The sequence below is a fragment of the Peromyscus eremicus genome, chromosome 8b (genome assembly GCF_949786415.1).
Source record: "Peromyscus eremicus chromosome 8b, PerEre_H2_v1, whole genome shotgun sequence".
Lineage (NCBI taxonomy): Eukaryota > Metazoa > Chordata > Mammalia > Rodentia > Cricetidae > Peromyscus > Peromyscus eremicus.
This window is the reverse complement of record NC_081424.1, coordinates 10275482-10291521: the sequence shown is the minus strand read 5'-3', so window position 1 is coordinate 10291521 and position 16040 is coordinate 10275482. Positions and strand designations below refer to the sequence as shown.

General features: G+C 42.7%; 1 protein-coding gene across 1 annotated transcript in view; it reads right to left on the bottom strand.

The window, feature by feature from the left end:
- Afg1l (AFG1 like ATPase) overlaps nt 1-16040 on the bottom strand; it is a gene marked incomplete at its 5' end in the record, with an annotated part of 171909 nt that overhangs the window by 101083 nt on the left and 54786 nt on the right. Inside the window, 3 exons of the mRNA XM_059272964.1 lie at nt 2024-2123; nt 10258-10388; nt 11570-11671. Coding sequence (XP_059128947.1) covers nt 2024-2123; nt 10258-10388; nt 11570-11671 — 333 coding nt within the window. The remainder of the gene's footprint in view (nt 1-2023; nt 2124-10257; nt 10389-11569; nt 11672-16040) is intronic.

Here is a 16040-nt window from a genome sequence, read left to right as displayed (position 1 = left end):
TTCCTTCAACAGTCTTTGCTATGGAACCTCCCAGACTATTCTAGCCCCTCCCTACTTATGAGCACACCTTTGTCACTGTGCAGAGATAATCCTGATCATATTGTCAGATCAGCTATAGCAGAGGCAAATACCGTTTTCACTTAGTTGATCTGGTATTTATACGTGTGTGTGTGTGTGTGTGTATGTGTGTGTGTGTGAGTGTGTGTGTGTGTGAGTGTGTGTGTGTGTGTGTGTGTGTGTGAGTGTGTGGTATTTCCTGCACCTGCATGTGTGGGGGGTGAGTATGCACCAGAACACATGTATGTGTGGAGGCCAAAGTCCACATCACGTGTCTTCCTCCATTACTCTTGTCTTAGCCAGGGTTCTATTGCTGTGAAGAGACGCCATGGCCAAGGCAGCTCTTATGAAGGAAAACATTGAGGGTTTGATGACAGTTTCAGAGACTTAGTCCATAATCATCATGGCAGGAAGTGTGGTGGCGTGCAGGCAGGCATGGTGCTGGAGCAGTAGCTGAGAGTTTTACATCCTGATCCACAGGCAGCAGGTGGAGAGAGACTCTGGGTCTGCTGTAGCCTTTTGAAATCTCAAATCCCACCCCCAGTGACACACCTCCTCCAACAAGACTACGCCTTCTAATCCTTCCCAACTGTTCACCAACTGAGACCTAAACATTCAAATATATAAGCTGTTCTCATTCAAACCACAACTCAACACCTCCCACATTTTCCCTTTTCTTTCTTTCTTTCTTTTTTTTTTTTTGGTTTTTTTTGTTTGTTTGTTTTTTGTTTTTGTTTTTTTTCCTTTTTTTTTTTTTTTTAGACAAGGTCTCACTAGGTTGCCTTGGATAGCCTGGAACTCAGTTGGTAGACCAGGCTGGCCTTGAACTCTTAGAGATCCACCAGCCTCCGCCTCCTAAATGCTGGGATTAAAGGCCTACACTACCATGCCCAGCCAGTAATTTCATTTTTTAAAAAGCTCTTGAAGGATGGGGGGATGGCTCAGGGGTAGACTGCTTGCTCGGTCTCTGTTTTTCCATCCCCAAGCCCTGTTGACACTGCTTATAATGGAAACAGCGTCTGACCATGTCCCCCTGCTACCCATCACCTCTCCTAAGCACTGCAGTGACAGCCTTCTCAGTCCTCACTCCCAGTCTCATCCACACAATCTCTCTCCACTGCAGCCGGAGGTCCTCACAGAAATACATACATTCCACATTCATCCTGAGGCCTCGTGCTGAGATCCATCTGTGTGCTAGGCACTCTGAAAGTGCATAGAGCCCACCCACATCCCGAGAGGAAAGATGATCCCAGCCCTCAGAAAACTGGTCATTCTGAAAGAGGGCAGACAATGAACCAAAAAGACGATAAACAAGTCAAGAGCCATGTGACAAAGTACAGAGGCAAAGGAAGCTCCAGGGGGTGAGAGGGCTGGGCTTGCAGTCAGGGAGGCGAGTCCAGGCCCTCTGAGCAAGGCCTTGACAGTCCCCTGGGAAACATCATTTTAGATTCCTCACCTTTAACTGACCACATGATGAGTTTAAAAAAAAAAAATTACAGGATTTTAAATGTGTTACTTTTGTCTAACTACTACTTGTATTTTAATTCTTAAATACTTTCCTAATAAGCCACAAGTGCCTTTTTAGAAATGATAAATTAAGTGAAGTAGAAAAAAAAAAAACCTACTCATGAAAGTGAGCTTCATCTTTTTCTAAAATTTAATTAAGAGTTTTTCATTTCATTGAGCTTTCTTGTATGGCATAAAAAGCAGCTAGAGATACTTTTCTAGGCACAAATCCTGTGCCTAGTGTTGGGGGGACTACACCCACCATGGGGAGCCTGCGCCCAGCTTGCTGAAAAGCAGAAATAGTTCTTAAACACAAACTCAGACTGATTCTTCAGATTAAGCCTGTTACAAAACCAAGGATGGATGAAATCATCAGACTCACACACACAAGACTATTCCTCCAGAAACGCGGGGTAAGCCCCCCTCTGATTGGATGGGGAGGGTACGCTGTTTGTTTTACCTTCCGGTGGTCTGTTGGATGTTGCCACAACGACGACCCCGTTTTTGAACAGATTTTCAAAAAGCTGTTTCAGAATCATGGCGTCGGCGATGTCAGTGACCTGTGGACAACAACACATTTGTTTTATTTTAATTTTACTTCTGCTAATGGCTCTTTTTTAAAGATGGGAGTGAAAATTCTAATTATCGTCAGGAAGGAAAGAGTAGATAATTAAAAGCACGAAAGGCCACCGAACAGTGTTCTACACTTCCACCTCCTTTGCGCAGATCCATCATTTCTACCCAAATTATCAAATGGTTCTATGCTAACGTCTTTATCAACTGCATGCGGAAAGCATAGAAAACTGACCTAAACATTTAGGAAATCCAATTAATTAGAACGTGACCAACCCTCTCCTTACACTGCCACCCTCTACTCCCCCGCAACACACACACACACACACACACACACACACTCACACACACACAGGTGGGGGAGCAAGAACCACATTAAAATACTCGGGCTATTTGCAGTTCCTAATACCTTTCTGGCAAAGGTCCCTGGAAAGGTGACTTTTAATGGTCACGGGACTTTAGAAATAAGGACAAGTAGCCAGTGAGACATAATCAGCTGCTGTTGGAAATAGAATGATATGACACAGATACTATTGTGCAATTGTTGCACAAAACAATTCAACAGATGGCCCATCACAGAAATAAGCAATTTCATTGTTCTTTTTAAGTGCTTTCTATTACTGTCCATGAATAATCCAAAGGCGCCGCAGTCACTTCCAGCACGCCAGCCTCTGCTAACCTTGCAAACACAAATATTCCTGCTAAAAAAAAAATAAATAATAATAATAATAATAAAAATAAATCTACCCCTCCCAAGGAGGGTCAGTGCAGTGCCTTAAAACCACAACCTCTGACAAACCAGAAATGCATCGTGCAGCTGACACACAGCTTAGTGCAGGGAAGACCACGCCAGGCCACGGGGAACACAGCTACTCATCTCTTATTTCTTGTTGAAATTATTCAAAATTGTTTCTTGTTCAAATCATAATCAAAAAGTCCACTTAATGGCAACTTTTTTTAAAGAGGCTTTTACGGTTCACAAAGAAATCAGCAATCGAGAGAGGGAAACCCCACACACAACCCAAATGCCGGATGAAGACCCACTGACCACTGCAGCTGTGGAGTGCCAGCAGAGTTCTTAGACGTCCCGGTAGAGAAGCGCTTTGACCTTCTTTACCAGCACATTTCAAAGAATCTCAGGAAAATATGCTTACATGTGCTTCCTAACTCATCACATTATTATTTTCCCTCTCTTAGAGGGTACAAAAACTCACGGACATCTTTCTATCTGATCAAGAAACTCCAAGTCACCAACAGACCCATTATAACACAGCCAGGCAAAACTAAGTTGCAGGGGTCTAAATAGTTTCTCTCTTGATGGCCAGGATCTTACCAAGACAGTGAAGGATTTCCTTCCCACCTGAACAACAAAACCACGAGGGGTAGGGGAGGGGGAGTCTTTTCATCTCAAGCAATGACTTACAAACATTAAACTTACAAACCCCTGAAAATGCCCTCTATTAAAAAAGACCCAAGGAACTTGAAGCGTTCACTGAAGAGAAAAAGAAGTGTTGCTGGTGGCGTTCAGTTGGAGCTCAGGACTGTGGACAAATTTTGCTTCCACAAAAACATTCATAGAGAAGGTCCTTTTCAAATGCTTAAACACCAGTGGCATTTCTGATGAGCGGATAGAACGAGCTTGCAAAATTCAGTAGCAACTGCACTTTTAAACTAGATTTTAAAGCCAGCCCCAGCCTCTCCATACATTCCCTTTAAAAAGAACATTGATGAAATGCCACTCGATATTAAAAATGAAGGCAGTTCATCGACTATGTTCATAATGGTTTTTGGAATAAAAAATGAAAAACAGCTTTTGTGCCCTGAAGTTCGGAGTGAAATATTCAGCTGGTACAGTGTAAAAGCTTCACCCAGAAATGGACGGTAACAAACAGCCAAGGCTTGTGGTCGAGTTTCACTTGGCTGTTTTTACATTATGGGATGTTTTTGTGCTAGCTGAGAAAATTAACTTGGAGAAGCTATGACTAATTAATAAAGCAGGAGTCACTCGGTGCAGCTGGATGCCAATGTATACTCTTTGATCTCGGCCCCGCACTTGCCCGGCTTTGCTGGGGAACAGTAATTTTACAGTACAAGCGAACAGAAGACCATTGGCCCCACATTCTTGGAGAGCTGGGGTGCTCAGCACCCAGCATTTCATTACCTCCCGGAACAAAAGACAAGGCTACAGATTACCAATAAGGGTAGTCTGCGAGCAGAGAGTGGAGACATTCATTAGCATTAAAGAGAAGAGATCTTTATGACCTAGAGCTGCCTTCCATCCTGACTCACTTAAAGAAAAAAGGGGGGAAAAAAAGTAATTCATTTACATGTGTAAGTGCTTGCGGCTCAGTCACCCGCTGATTGGTACGCTGCCATGCAATGACTGACAAACATAAGCATGTATTATCAGTAATTAGTATTAGCACAAAAACAAGCACCTACTTTTTATTAGCAGTTTTTAATAGTGCTCCTGCTTTATAAAAACGGCTAACTGTATCTGTTGAGTGATATTGATAGTTTATGGAGGAGAATTTTACACAGCATTCTGCTTATCAAAATGCTTTTGAAAGACTATATTTGTAAGACATGTCCTCCTCCTTCAGTATTCTGTTTCCAGAATCACAAGTGGTTTAGCAGGTAACATAAATATTCAAAGATGATACAATAAAGATTTGAAAGAAAAACCTTAAGAATGAGGGTGTTTTTTATTATTATTATTATTTCAGCCACTAAAACACATTCAAGAAAAAAAAAAAAAAAAAAAAAAAAAAAAAAAAAAAAGATCAAAACCAAAACCTTATACCGACACATCCCCCAACCAAAGAAGTGTGTCTGAGATGTCACGCTTGGCAGAGATGACGAAGAGCGAGCGAGCGAGCGCACTCTGCAAAATGTGAGCTAAATGCTTCCAAAGGAGAAGCTTAAAAGCCCCTTCAACTCAAGAGCACAGACAGAACGTGTATGCCCTTGTTTTTAAGCAGCAATAATTCCCATTCATCTCCTTATAAAATAAGCATTATATTCATTACCACCGCCCTGGAGGTCAATAATAAACAGCAAAACCAGCGAGACTAATAAGATGATTCCATTTTAAAAGTGAAGTTGCAGACATACCATCACTAAGAGTAAAGCACCTAAAGAGCCTTTTCTAGTAAATTCAGCAAGTATTGTACTAAGCTTAACGATGACTTCTAGGTCCTGCTGTAAAAAACCTCCAAACCCCACCTTACTCTGCAGCCAGATATTTAACCACATAATAAACGACTTTGTGTATTAAGAAAGATACATAGCAGAGCTGTTCTGAGGCAGAGCAAGGCTGCAGGATTTAAACCACAGCTAAGTTACACAACCTCTCTGACCCTCCATTTTCTCACCAATATCATGAAAGCAGCAACAATACCTAGTTACAAACTTTAATAAGGCATATATTAAACTCTCAAGAAATGTTAACTGGGGTTATTACCTATGTATAGTATATACACTCCTATAATTCCATATTAGTAATGCACCGTTGTATAGAATTTTGGCTGCAAACGGAAGGACAGGTGTCACAGCACGGTGTTTAAGCACAAAGGCATTGGAGTTAGCAGTCAAGAGCAACTCCTGTTCTTCCAGCTCAGTTCCCAGAACCCACATCAAGTAGCTCCCAGCTGCCTCCAGCTCCAGCTCCAGGGGATCCATGCTTTCTTTGGAGTTCACAAACACCCACACTTATGTGCACACATGTACACAATTAAAAATTAAAATAAATATTTTGTTTAAAAGAAAGACAAAATATAGGGACCAGGCATGATGGAGCACACCTTTAATCCCAGTATTCAGGAGGCAGAGGCAAATGGATCTCTCTGACAGAGGCAAATGGTCTCAAGACCAGCCTGGTCTACAAAACAAGCTCCAGGACCATCAAGACTACATAGAGAGGCCTTGACTCAAAGCAAACCAAAACCAAAACAATCAACGCAAACACAGTGGCACATAGAAAGCACCCAGGAGGGGCTGGAGAGATGGCTCAGCGGTTTAAAGCACTGGCTGCTCTTCTAGAGGACCATGGTTCAATTCCCAGAACCCACATGGCAGCTCATAACTGTATATAATTCCAGTCCCAGGGGATCCAACACCCTTATACAAATGCGCATAAAATAAAGTTAAATTAAAATTAAAAAAAAAAAAGAAAGCACCCAGGAAACAGCAGCCAACTTCAGAGAGCATGCATAAGGAGTTGAGATGCAGTTTGGTGGTAGATGATTGTCCAGTGTGCAAGAGGCCCTAGGTCCAGTCTCCAGCACCAAAATGAACAAAAAAATTAATGAGTATACATAATAGATGGAATGGAACAGCCCGATAGATAGGCAACACCTCAAACAGTTCATGAAAGACTAACTTAATAAGTAAACAAAGGAGAAAAATTATATTAAAGTATAAATAATATAAGTTAAATAATAAGATAGCATTTTCACCTATTAACAATTAAAAACGACCAGATAATTCGGGATGTTGACAGGAGAAAACGTGGCTGAGGTTTTCGTCTTTGGTTCTAAACTGCTGACTTTGTTCAGGAGGCGTCTGACACACAACACCAGGAATGCTTAAGCGGGGAATGTTGTAAGCAAAGCTTAACAGACCACTCTGGTGGGCGTGGGGAAGAGCGGAATGCCAGAATATGGACAGTAAAGACTGCTCAGGTTTCGGACAAAAGGGCTCTGTTGGGAAACAGGCTAGAGGCCACTTGTGTTATATTCTGGCAAAGAATGCGGTACGATCTGCTCATGTCCTGACAATTGTAAGTGAGGCTGAATTCAAAAGCAATGGACTTTTGGTTTGCTGGGGGAGAGTCAACGTGGCACAGCATTCAACTGTGGCTTGGCTGCTGCTTGATGTTGGGTTTACAGCGAGAAGTCAGAGCAAAGACGGAGCAGGCAGATTACAAAAGAAGAAGAATTAAGTTCAGCGAGGCAGAGAAAAGAACATGGGTGTATTTAAAGCTGTGGACGGGGCTGGAGAGATGGCTGAGCAACTAGGAGCACTGGCTGCTCTCGCAGAGGACCCAGGTTTGGTTCCCACCTCCCACATGGCAGCTCACAACCATGCATAACTGCACTTCCCGGACATCTGGTGCCCTCTGCAAGCACCAGGCACACTTGCAGTGGCCTTACCTGCATGCAGGTAAACAAGTACTCCTACAGTTAAAATAAAATAAATTCTTAAAAATTAAAAAAAAAAAAAATGAAGGCTGGAGAGACGACTCAGTGGTGAGCACAGGCTGCTCTTCCAGAGGACCTGGGTTTGATTCCCAGCACCCACAGGACAGCTCACAGTGATCTGTATCTCCAGGTCCAGGGGACTGATACCCTCTTCTGCCTCCGAGGGCACCAAGCATGCATGTGGTACACAGACATACATGCAGGCAAAAAATCTATACAGATAAAGTACAATAAATAAAATCTTAAATAAATAAATGGCCAGCTGCGGTATGCACGCCTTTAATCCCAGTACTCATCAGGCCAGTATGCAGATGGATCTCTGTGAATCTGAGGCCAGCCAGACCTATGTAAAGAGTTCCAAGCCAGCCAGAGCTATCTAGTGACCCTGTCTCAAAATAGATAAATAAGGTTGAAATAAGATGTGTATAAAACTGTAACTTTTTAGGAGAAAGTATCATTAAAGAGAAACTTCAAATCCTGACTGGGACAATGGGAAAGATGCCTTGAGGCAAGACCTCAACCATCAAAGGTTCCAATTTATGAAAAATGAAATGTACTTGAAAGACTTTCATTTGGAAAAATCAGTACCTAAGTAAGTAGTGCCTGAACAGATAGAGACAAAGAGGTACTCTGGTCTAATGGGGTCCCCTATACAAGTGTTTCCCCAGATAGATCAAATTCATAAGAAACAGAGGTCCAAGGTTGCTGACAAGCTTGTAGATTAGCTACTTATAGACAGGCATAGTCTAATTAGCAGTGGCATAGAAAAGATCCTGTGATAAGAAATCAGGCAACTGGGATAACTATCAAACCAAGTTCGGATGAGGCCAGTGATGACACACACTTCTATTGTATGTGTTAGCAGGCAGGATTCTTTAAGAGCCTCTGTCACTCAGTGTGGTGATCTGAGTGAGAATGGCCCCCATAGGCTCAGATATTTGACTATTTGGTCCCCAGTTGGTGGAACTGTTTAGGAAGTATTAGGAGGTGTGGCCTTCTTGTAGGAAATGTGTCATTAGGGGTGGTTTTTAGGTTTTAAAAAGCCCAAGTCCTAGGTTGTCTCAACATGTAAGCTCTCAGCTACTGCTCCAACATCATGCCTGCCTGACGCCAAGATCCCTGCCATGATGATCATGGGTTAATCCTCTCAAACTGTAATCAAGCCCCCAATAAACTCTCTCTCCTACAAGCTGCCTTGGTCATGGTCTCTCTTGACAGCAATAGAAAAGTAACTAGGACACTCAACATGTAACAGGAAAACCCTCCTTGTTACCTGTTTCTCTGATGAGCCTGGGCTTGTTTAATTAAGACATTAAGAATGAAGACATTCATACTTGATTCCTTCTTCCCATTAGTCAACCCTCTCAAATATGAACTTAATGGAGAGTACTCAGACAGCCAGGTCTGTCAGGACTTCATTATTAGTGGAACATTATGGTTTGGGGGAACCCTAGAATACATACTGTCATAGGATCCTTCCTTAATCAAAAGCAACAAAAATCTGTAGCCGTACTGATATAAAAACAAATATAGGGCTGGGGAGACGGCTCAGCGGTCAAGAGCACCGGCTGCTTTTCCAGAGCAGCCAGTTTGATTCCTAGCACCCACACGGCAGTTCACCACGAACTGACTCAAGTTCCAGGTGATACGGCGCCCTCTTTGGGCCTCTGTGGGCAATGCACACACACGGTGCACAGACATACAAGCAGGCAAACTACTCACACACCTAAAATAAAAAGAAATAAAGAAATCTAAGATTTAGGGGGCTGAAGAGATGGTTCAGCGGTTAGGAATGTTTATCATTATTACAGAGGACCCAGGTTCATTTCTCATCACTCATATTGAGCTACTCACAACTGCCTGTAACTCCAGTTTCAGAGGATCTGCTGTCCTCCGGCCTTGGTGACCACTGCATACACGTGGTGCACATAAACTCATGTAGGCACATTATTTTACAACTGTATAATATCTGCTATAGAAGGGAAACACATGACATTTACTGTAACTTATAAGTCGGCAAATTTATCTTACAGTAAGTTAGTATTTCGGGCTTTCCACACCACATAGACTCTCTGTTCTTTCTTCTTCTTCTCCTTCTTCTTCCTCCTCTTCCTCCTCCTCTTCCTCCTCCTCTTCCTCCTCCTCCTCCTCCTCCTCCTCCTCCTCCTTCTCCTCCTCCTCCTCATCCTTCTTCTTCCTCTTGCTACCACTTAAAACACACACCCAGGGCTGGTGGGATGGCTGAGTGGCTAAGAGGTCTGGCTCTTGCAGAGGACACACATTCAACTCCCAACACCACAACTACCTCTAACTACAACTCCAGGGGTCTGTCGCCCTCTGCTGGCCTCCAGGAGCACCCACATGCACATGCACATAGATGCACACAGACACACACACACTTACAGAGCAGTGAATAATAAAATAGATCTTAAAGCACTATGCCCCAGAAATCTTTCCTCGGGCTACACAGAAGCAGGAGGCAATTTATCCTGAGTAGGCCACGGCTTGTGAAACTCTAAACAAGACAGTGAAATTGAAGTAATAACAGAGACTATGTGAAATCAATTCATAAAATAATGAAAATACCAGGAGCAAAATTGAAATGTTCACACGTCATTCACCATGCCATTCTATAGCTATGAAAAATCTCCACTTGGGGCTGGACGACAGCGCAGAGGTGCAGAGTGCCTGGTGTTCTTGTAGAACACGGAGTCCCGTTCCCTGAACCCAGGCAGCTCCCAGCCACCTGTAAATACAATTCCAGGTACTCAATGCCTCCGGCCTTGGTGAGCACCCATACTCACATACACAACCCCATGCGTGTGCACATGCACACACACACACACACACACACACACACATAATTTAAAATAATAAAAATAAATCTAAGTCTAACAAAAAAGGAAAATCCCCACTTTACCTGAAATTCGTCAAAACATAGGAGACAAGCTTCTTGACTGATCTCTTCAGCTATGGGAGCGATGGGGTCATATGACTTAGTCATGAATCCTGCCTTCCTCTTGGGCAAGCTCTGTTTAAGGCGATGTATTCCTTGGATATATGAAATGAAACAGACAAAATATTATATTAATAGAACATTTTAAGGAACTAGAACATATTTTTAATCTCTGACTGAAACTTAACTTGGACATAAACATTAAATTTAAACTCCACATGCAACGGAGTTCAGTCATCACAATTTGATTATTGAAAGGTGTTGCAGTTTCTCCACTTCCAAACAAGTTATTCAAATATTACAGTCTTAAAACTGTTGGGCAACTCAAGGTTACCCGTCCCGTTGTTGAATCACTTTATGGACAACAGCGAGAGGCAGCTAGATGCATCAGCAAACTGGAATTGGTCCTGGGTTTAAGTGATGAGAGGAGAGGGGGGACTTCAGCCTGTGAAGTGCAAACCTTGTCTCGCACATCTAGTCAGAACGCTCTCTTGTCGCCAACCCACAACATCCAGGCCATTCCTGCTTACTCATGATATCTACACTAAACACCGAATGTCCTGGGGGAAAGCAATGTTCCTGCTCTAGGGAGGGACAGATGCCAGGCAAACCATGCAGGAGATGAAATAATCTACAAACACCGAGAGATAGGCAAGATGGAACACACATGCATCCCACCAGTGGGAGATGATGCAGAAGGGTCGGGAATTACATCAGGCCACCTCAAAAAGTAAACAAGAAACCTGGTGTGGTGGCACACGCCTTTAATCCCAGCACACTCTGTGAGACACAGGGAGGCAGATCTCTGAGTTCAAGGCCAGTCTACAGACCAGGACAGCCACGGCTATAGAGAAACCCTGCCTCAGATAAATAAATAAATAAATAAATAAATAAATAAATAAATAAATAAATAAATAAATAAATGGAAATTTAAAACAAAATAAAACAAAAGGCCTCTAAAGAGAGCTATGTAATCTACGTGCAAATACAGACTAGCACACACAAGACAGGTAACACAGTAGGAACCTAATCAAAAACTTCCTAAAACAGGTGCGCCTCTATGCTCTAACTGCCTGGCACTGAACTGGTCTTAAGAACTACCTCGAGAGGCATTCTCGGTTTCCATACACCGCAAAGCAAAAGAAACCAAAGAAAATCTTACTTCAAGCAAAAGTTCTATTTTTTTTTTACAGCTTATATATGTTCGATCACTGAAAAGAAGATGATTTTGTAGTTATCACACTGAAAAATCACTGGCCTGCTTGGGCTCACTTACTTCTGTGCACATCTAGCATGAAGCCATGAAAATGGACCCGTTTTTTCCTCTTCATTTCCACATAAGCATAAAACATGTCCATCACCATTGTTTTCCCTGTACCTTAAAAATAAAAATAAAAAAATTTAAGAATACCATTAAACGGCGTGTGCTGATTACACTAATGATTGTTCATTAGCTTTGAGATAATGAGACTGAGAGTGCTTTGCTGGGAAGCCAGAGGCTGCTGCTCTGCTGGGGTGGAGGAGGCACTTACTTTTCCTGCTGAACTGGCTTTAAAAGATTGATGTTCCCTTTTTCGTCATAATCCTGCTTTTAGTCAATATTGAGAGGTATGCTCATAACCTGGCATGATTTCTAGGCTGTCCTTCCATCTTTCCGTCTAAAAGACACTAGGATAAATTAATCTATTGGCATTACTAGATATTAGGAACTATGGGAAATTCAGAAATTAAAGTAAGACTATCGAGAGAAGGTGGCCGGCTGGCAGGAGGGCTCAGCAGAAGTGCGTGCCATGTAAGCGTGCCGACTGGCATGTGATCCCCTCCCCCACTCCACACATATATCATAGGCACACACAACAATAAAAGATACAAATAGCTTTTTAAAGAGGTGAAAAGTTAAGGAATGAATGCAGAGGAAAATGGTCGATTATAACACTTTGTCCTATTTAGAGCTGAGAACGTGCTTTTCAAAATGAGCCCTACTTCAGAAACTCTGATAATCAATCGTTAGAATTAAATTATTTAGTTTTCAACGCTTGAAAATGTTACTCGCTACAATTGCACTAGCAGCTGAATGTCAGTCACCTGAGCACAGGCAAGCACAAACAGTGTTCCTCTCTTGCAGAAAACCTAGCACCCGGGAACCTAGTACCTGCGGGACTGCGGCAGTACCCACACTTAGTCCATACCCCAGCAGCCATCAGCAAGCCGAACCTGCATGTAAGGGTCCTGTCTCCAATCTCCCCTCTCTCTCTCTCTCTCTCTCTCTCTCTCTCTCTCTCTCTCTCTCTCTCTCTCTCCTCTCTCTCTCTCTCTCTCTCTCTCTCTCTCTCTCTCTCTCTCTCTCTCTCTCTCTCTCTCACACACACACACACACACACACACACACCAAATCAAATGACGAAACTACTAAAATTCAAAGGCGGTTTAGCAGACGTGAAGACACAGACTTATCTTTGGGCTTTTTTCTACTCCAGGAAACATTAAGCCCATGACATTCTTTCTTTCTTTCTTTTCTCTTCTTTTATTTTTATTTTATGTGTGTGCTGGTTTTGCCTGCATGTATGTCTGTAAAGCACATGCATGCAGCACCCTGGAGGCCAGAAGAGGGTATTAGATTCTTCCTGTGTCTGGAGTTACTGATAGTTGTGAGCCATGATGTGGGTTCTGGAAATTTAACCCAGATCCTCTGCAACAAATGCTCTTAACCCTGAGGCAACTCTTCAGCCTCCAGTGTGGGGGCCCACAGAGGCTCCCTAGTAAGACCTTACTCAAGGACAGAGAATCTGAGCTTGCTTTACCCAGCAGGGCTGAATAATGGGACGATTTGGCCACAGGCACGGTTACCAGGTGTTTTGAAGGGTCTACACTCCGCTGCACATTGTGCTTTGATCTTAAAAGGGGGAGGTCTTTTGCCTCTCCCCTTGGCATATTATAAAAAGCCCATTAGAATAAATCTCGAAGAGGCTGAGTATTGACCCAGGGCCCTCCCGAAGCTATCCTGTGTCTCTGTCTTTCTCTTCATCTCCACCTCTATTTCTGTCTAATATTTCCTCATCCCTCTCTCCTCTCCGCAAGAACCCTTCGACAGGTCAGAGCTGGACTCCGACACCCAACCAAGCCCTTGCCATTTCAACGCCAGATCTTTTTGTATGTGAAAATGCAATCCCGTCAGAATTTGCACTAAGAGGCCCACTTAAATTGAAAAGTGACTCTTTGCAAAATCTTCAGTACAGTACTTCTGGCTAGAAACAGCAGATTCTCACTCACTACACTTACCAAAAGAAGGAGAGCAGAAAAGTTTCAATTTCTACTGCATCTAGCACTGGTCCAGCAAAGCTCTAGAATTATCTAACCAAAAATGTGGAGAACATGTACTTGAATTTAATATTTGTGTGAACTCTCTGTCAAATGGGCTTAAAATGGAGCAAGGTCATCATGTGAGCTGGAAGCTAGCCTGAGTTACATAGCAAGACACATCTCAAAAAAAAAAAAAAGAAAAAAAGAAAAGAAATATTAAGTTACATAACTTTCAACCGTAGGACTTTCAAAATCTTATTTAAATATAATAAATATCCCTATTCTCTTAATCAATATATTTACTGAATGTCCACATGGATAAGGCACCACTGCAGGTGCTCAGGTACAACAGGAACAGTACTAAAAAAAATCCTGGGATCAGCATGAGCTCCTCACCAACCTAGGCTATTCAAGGAGTTCCAGGCCACCAAGGACTACAGCAAGACCCGGCCTCAGGAAGACATAAAACAGATTGGAAAAGTGATGTGTCACAGGGTTAGTAGCATATAAGTGAGTTATAGGCAATATCAGCACAGATGTTATTCTTAGGTAAGTGAGAGAAATAGTAAAGTGCTGTTACATGGCTGTGCATGGTACGTTAGAGGCACAGGCTGGGAGAGCATGAAGGAAGACTGTAATACAATAGAAATGTTCTACACAATCACAAGATAGAATAAATAAAATATAAACACAAAAGATACAAAAAGGCCGGGCGGTGGTGGCGCATGCCTTTAATCCCAGCACTTGGGAGGCAGAGCCAGGCGGATCTCTGTGAGTTCCAGGCCAGCCTGGGCTACCAAGTGAGTTCCAGGAAAGGCGCAAAGCTACACAGAGAAACCCTGTCTCGAAAAACAAAAAAACAAAAAAACAAAAAAAAAAAGATACAAAAAGACTAATCCTATGAATAAGGTAGAGTATACAAACAGTCTTCAGGAACTAAGAATAGGCCAGTCAGCAGCTGAGGACACACACACACACACACACACACACACACACACACACACACACAGGGCAGGTAGGCCAGTCAGCAGGTGAGGACACACACACACACACAGACCACAGGGCGGGTAGGCCAGTCAGCAGGTGAGGACACACAGACACACAGACACACACACACACACACACACACACACACACACACAGCAGGTAGGCCAGTCAACAGCTGAGGACACACACACCACACTTGGCAACCAGAATTTAACCCCCAGGTCCCTCACAGTGGAAGGAGAGAAGAAACACCCTTAAGCTGTTCTCTGACTCCCACATACACATTGTGGCACATGTACACACAAACTAAAACAAATTATTAAGTAATAAAGTAATTTTCACAATAAAAACAACAACAACTACAAAGAACAAGATGGGTATAGTGACACAGGCCGGCAACCATAGCCCTTGAGAGCTGGAGGCAGGAGAATCAAGGCCAGCTTAGGCTACATAAAGAGTTAGAGGCCAGCCTGGGCTATATGAAACCCCATCTCTTTTTTTTTTACTCTTTTTTTTCTTTCTTTTTTTTTTTTTCTTTTGAAACCCCATCTTAAAACAAGAGGAACAAAGGGTGGGGCAGAGTGATCCTAAGAAGAACCCAGATGGGAAACAGAACACAAATGTAAGATGGTAGGCTTCAGCCCTAACATACCGATCAAACCAACTGGACCACATAATCTAATAAAAAGCTGAGATAAATAAACAAAAAATAAAAGTTAGAGACTCTCTTCATGATACCCAAATAAAAACTAGAGACTCTCTTCATGATACCCAAATAAAAACTAGAGACACTCTTCATGATACCCAAACACACATGGTAAAAGTAAAAACCGAGGGCTTCAGAGATGACCCAGTGGTTAAGAGCACTGGCTGTTCTTCCAGAGGACCCTGGTTCGATTCTCAGCACCACATGGCAGCTCATCATCATCAGTCCCAAGGGACCCAACACCCTCTCTGGTCTCCTTAGGGATTATAAACATGTGGTATGATGACACACTTGCAGGCAGGACACCCAAGCACATAAAGTTAATTAAATCTCTAAAAATTAAAAAATTAAAGTAGGGGGCTGGAGAGATGGCTCAGAGGTTAAGAGCACTGACTGCTCTTCCAGAGGACCTGAGTTCAATTCCCAGCAACCACATGATGGCTCACAACCATCTGTAATGAGATCTAGCGCCCTCTTCTGTATACATAATAAATAAGTCTTAAAAAAAAAAAAAGAGTAGTCTTTAAAAAAAAAAAATTAAAGTAAAAACTGAGATCTGTTCCACAAATACTCATCCTAAGAAAGCTGCAGTAGCCGGGCGGTGGTGGCGCATGCCTTTAATCCCAGCACTCGGGAGGCAGAGCCAGGCGGATCTCTGTGAGTTCGAGGCCAGCCTGGACTACCAAGTGAGTTCCAGGAAAGGCGCAAAGCTACACAGAGAAACCCTGTCTCGGAAAAAAAAAAAAAAAAAAAA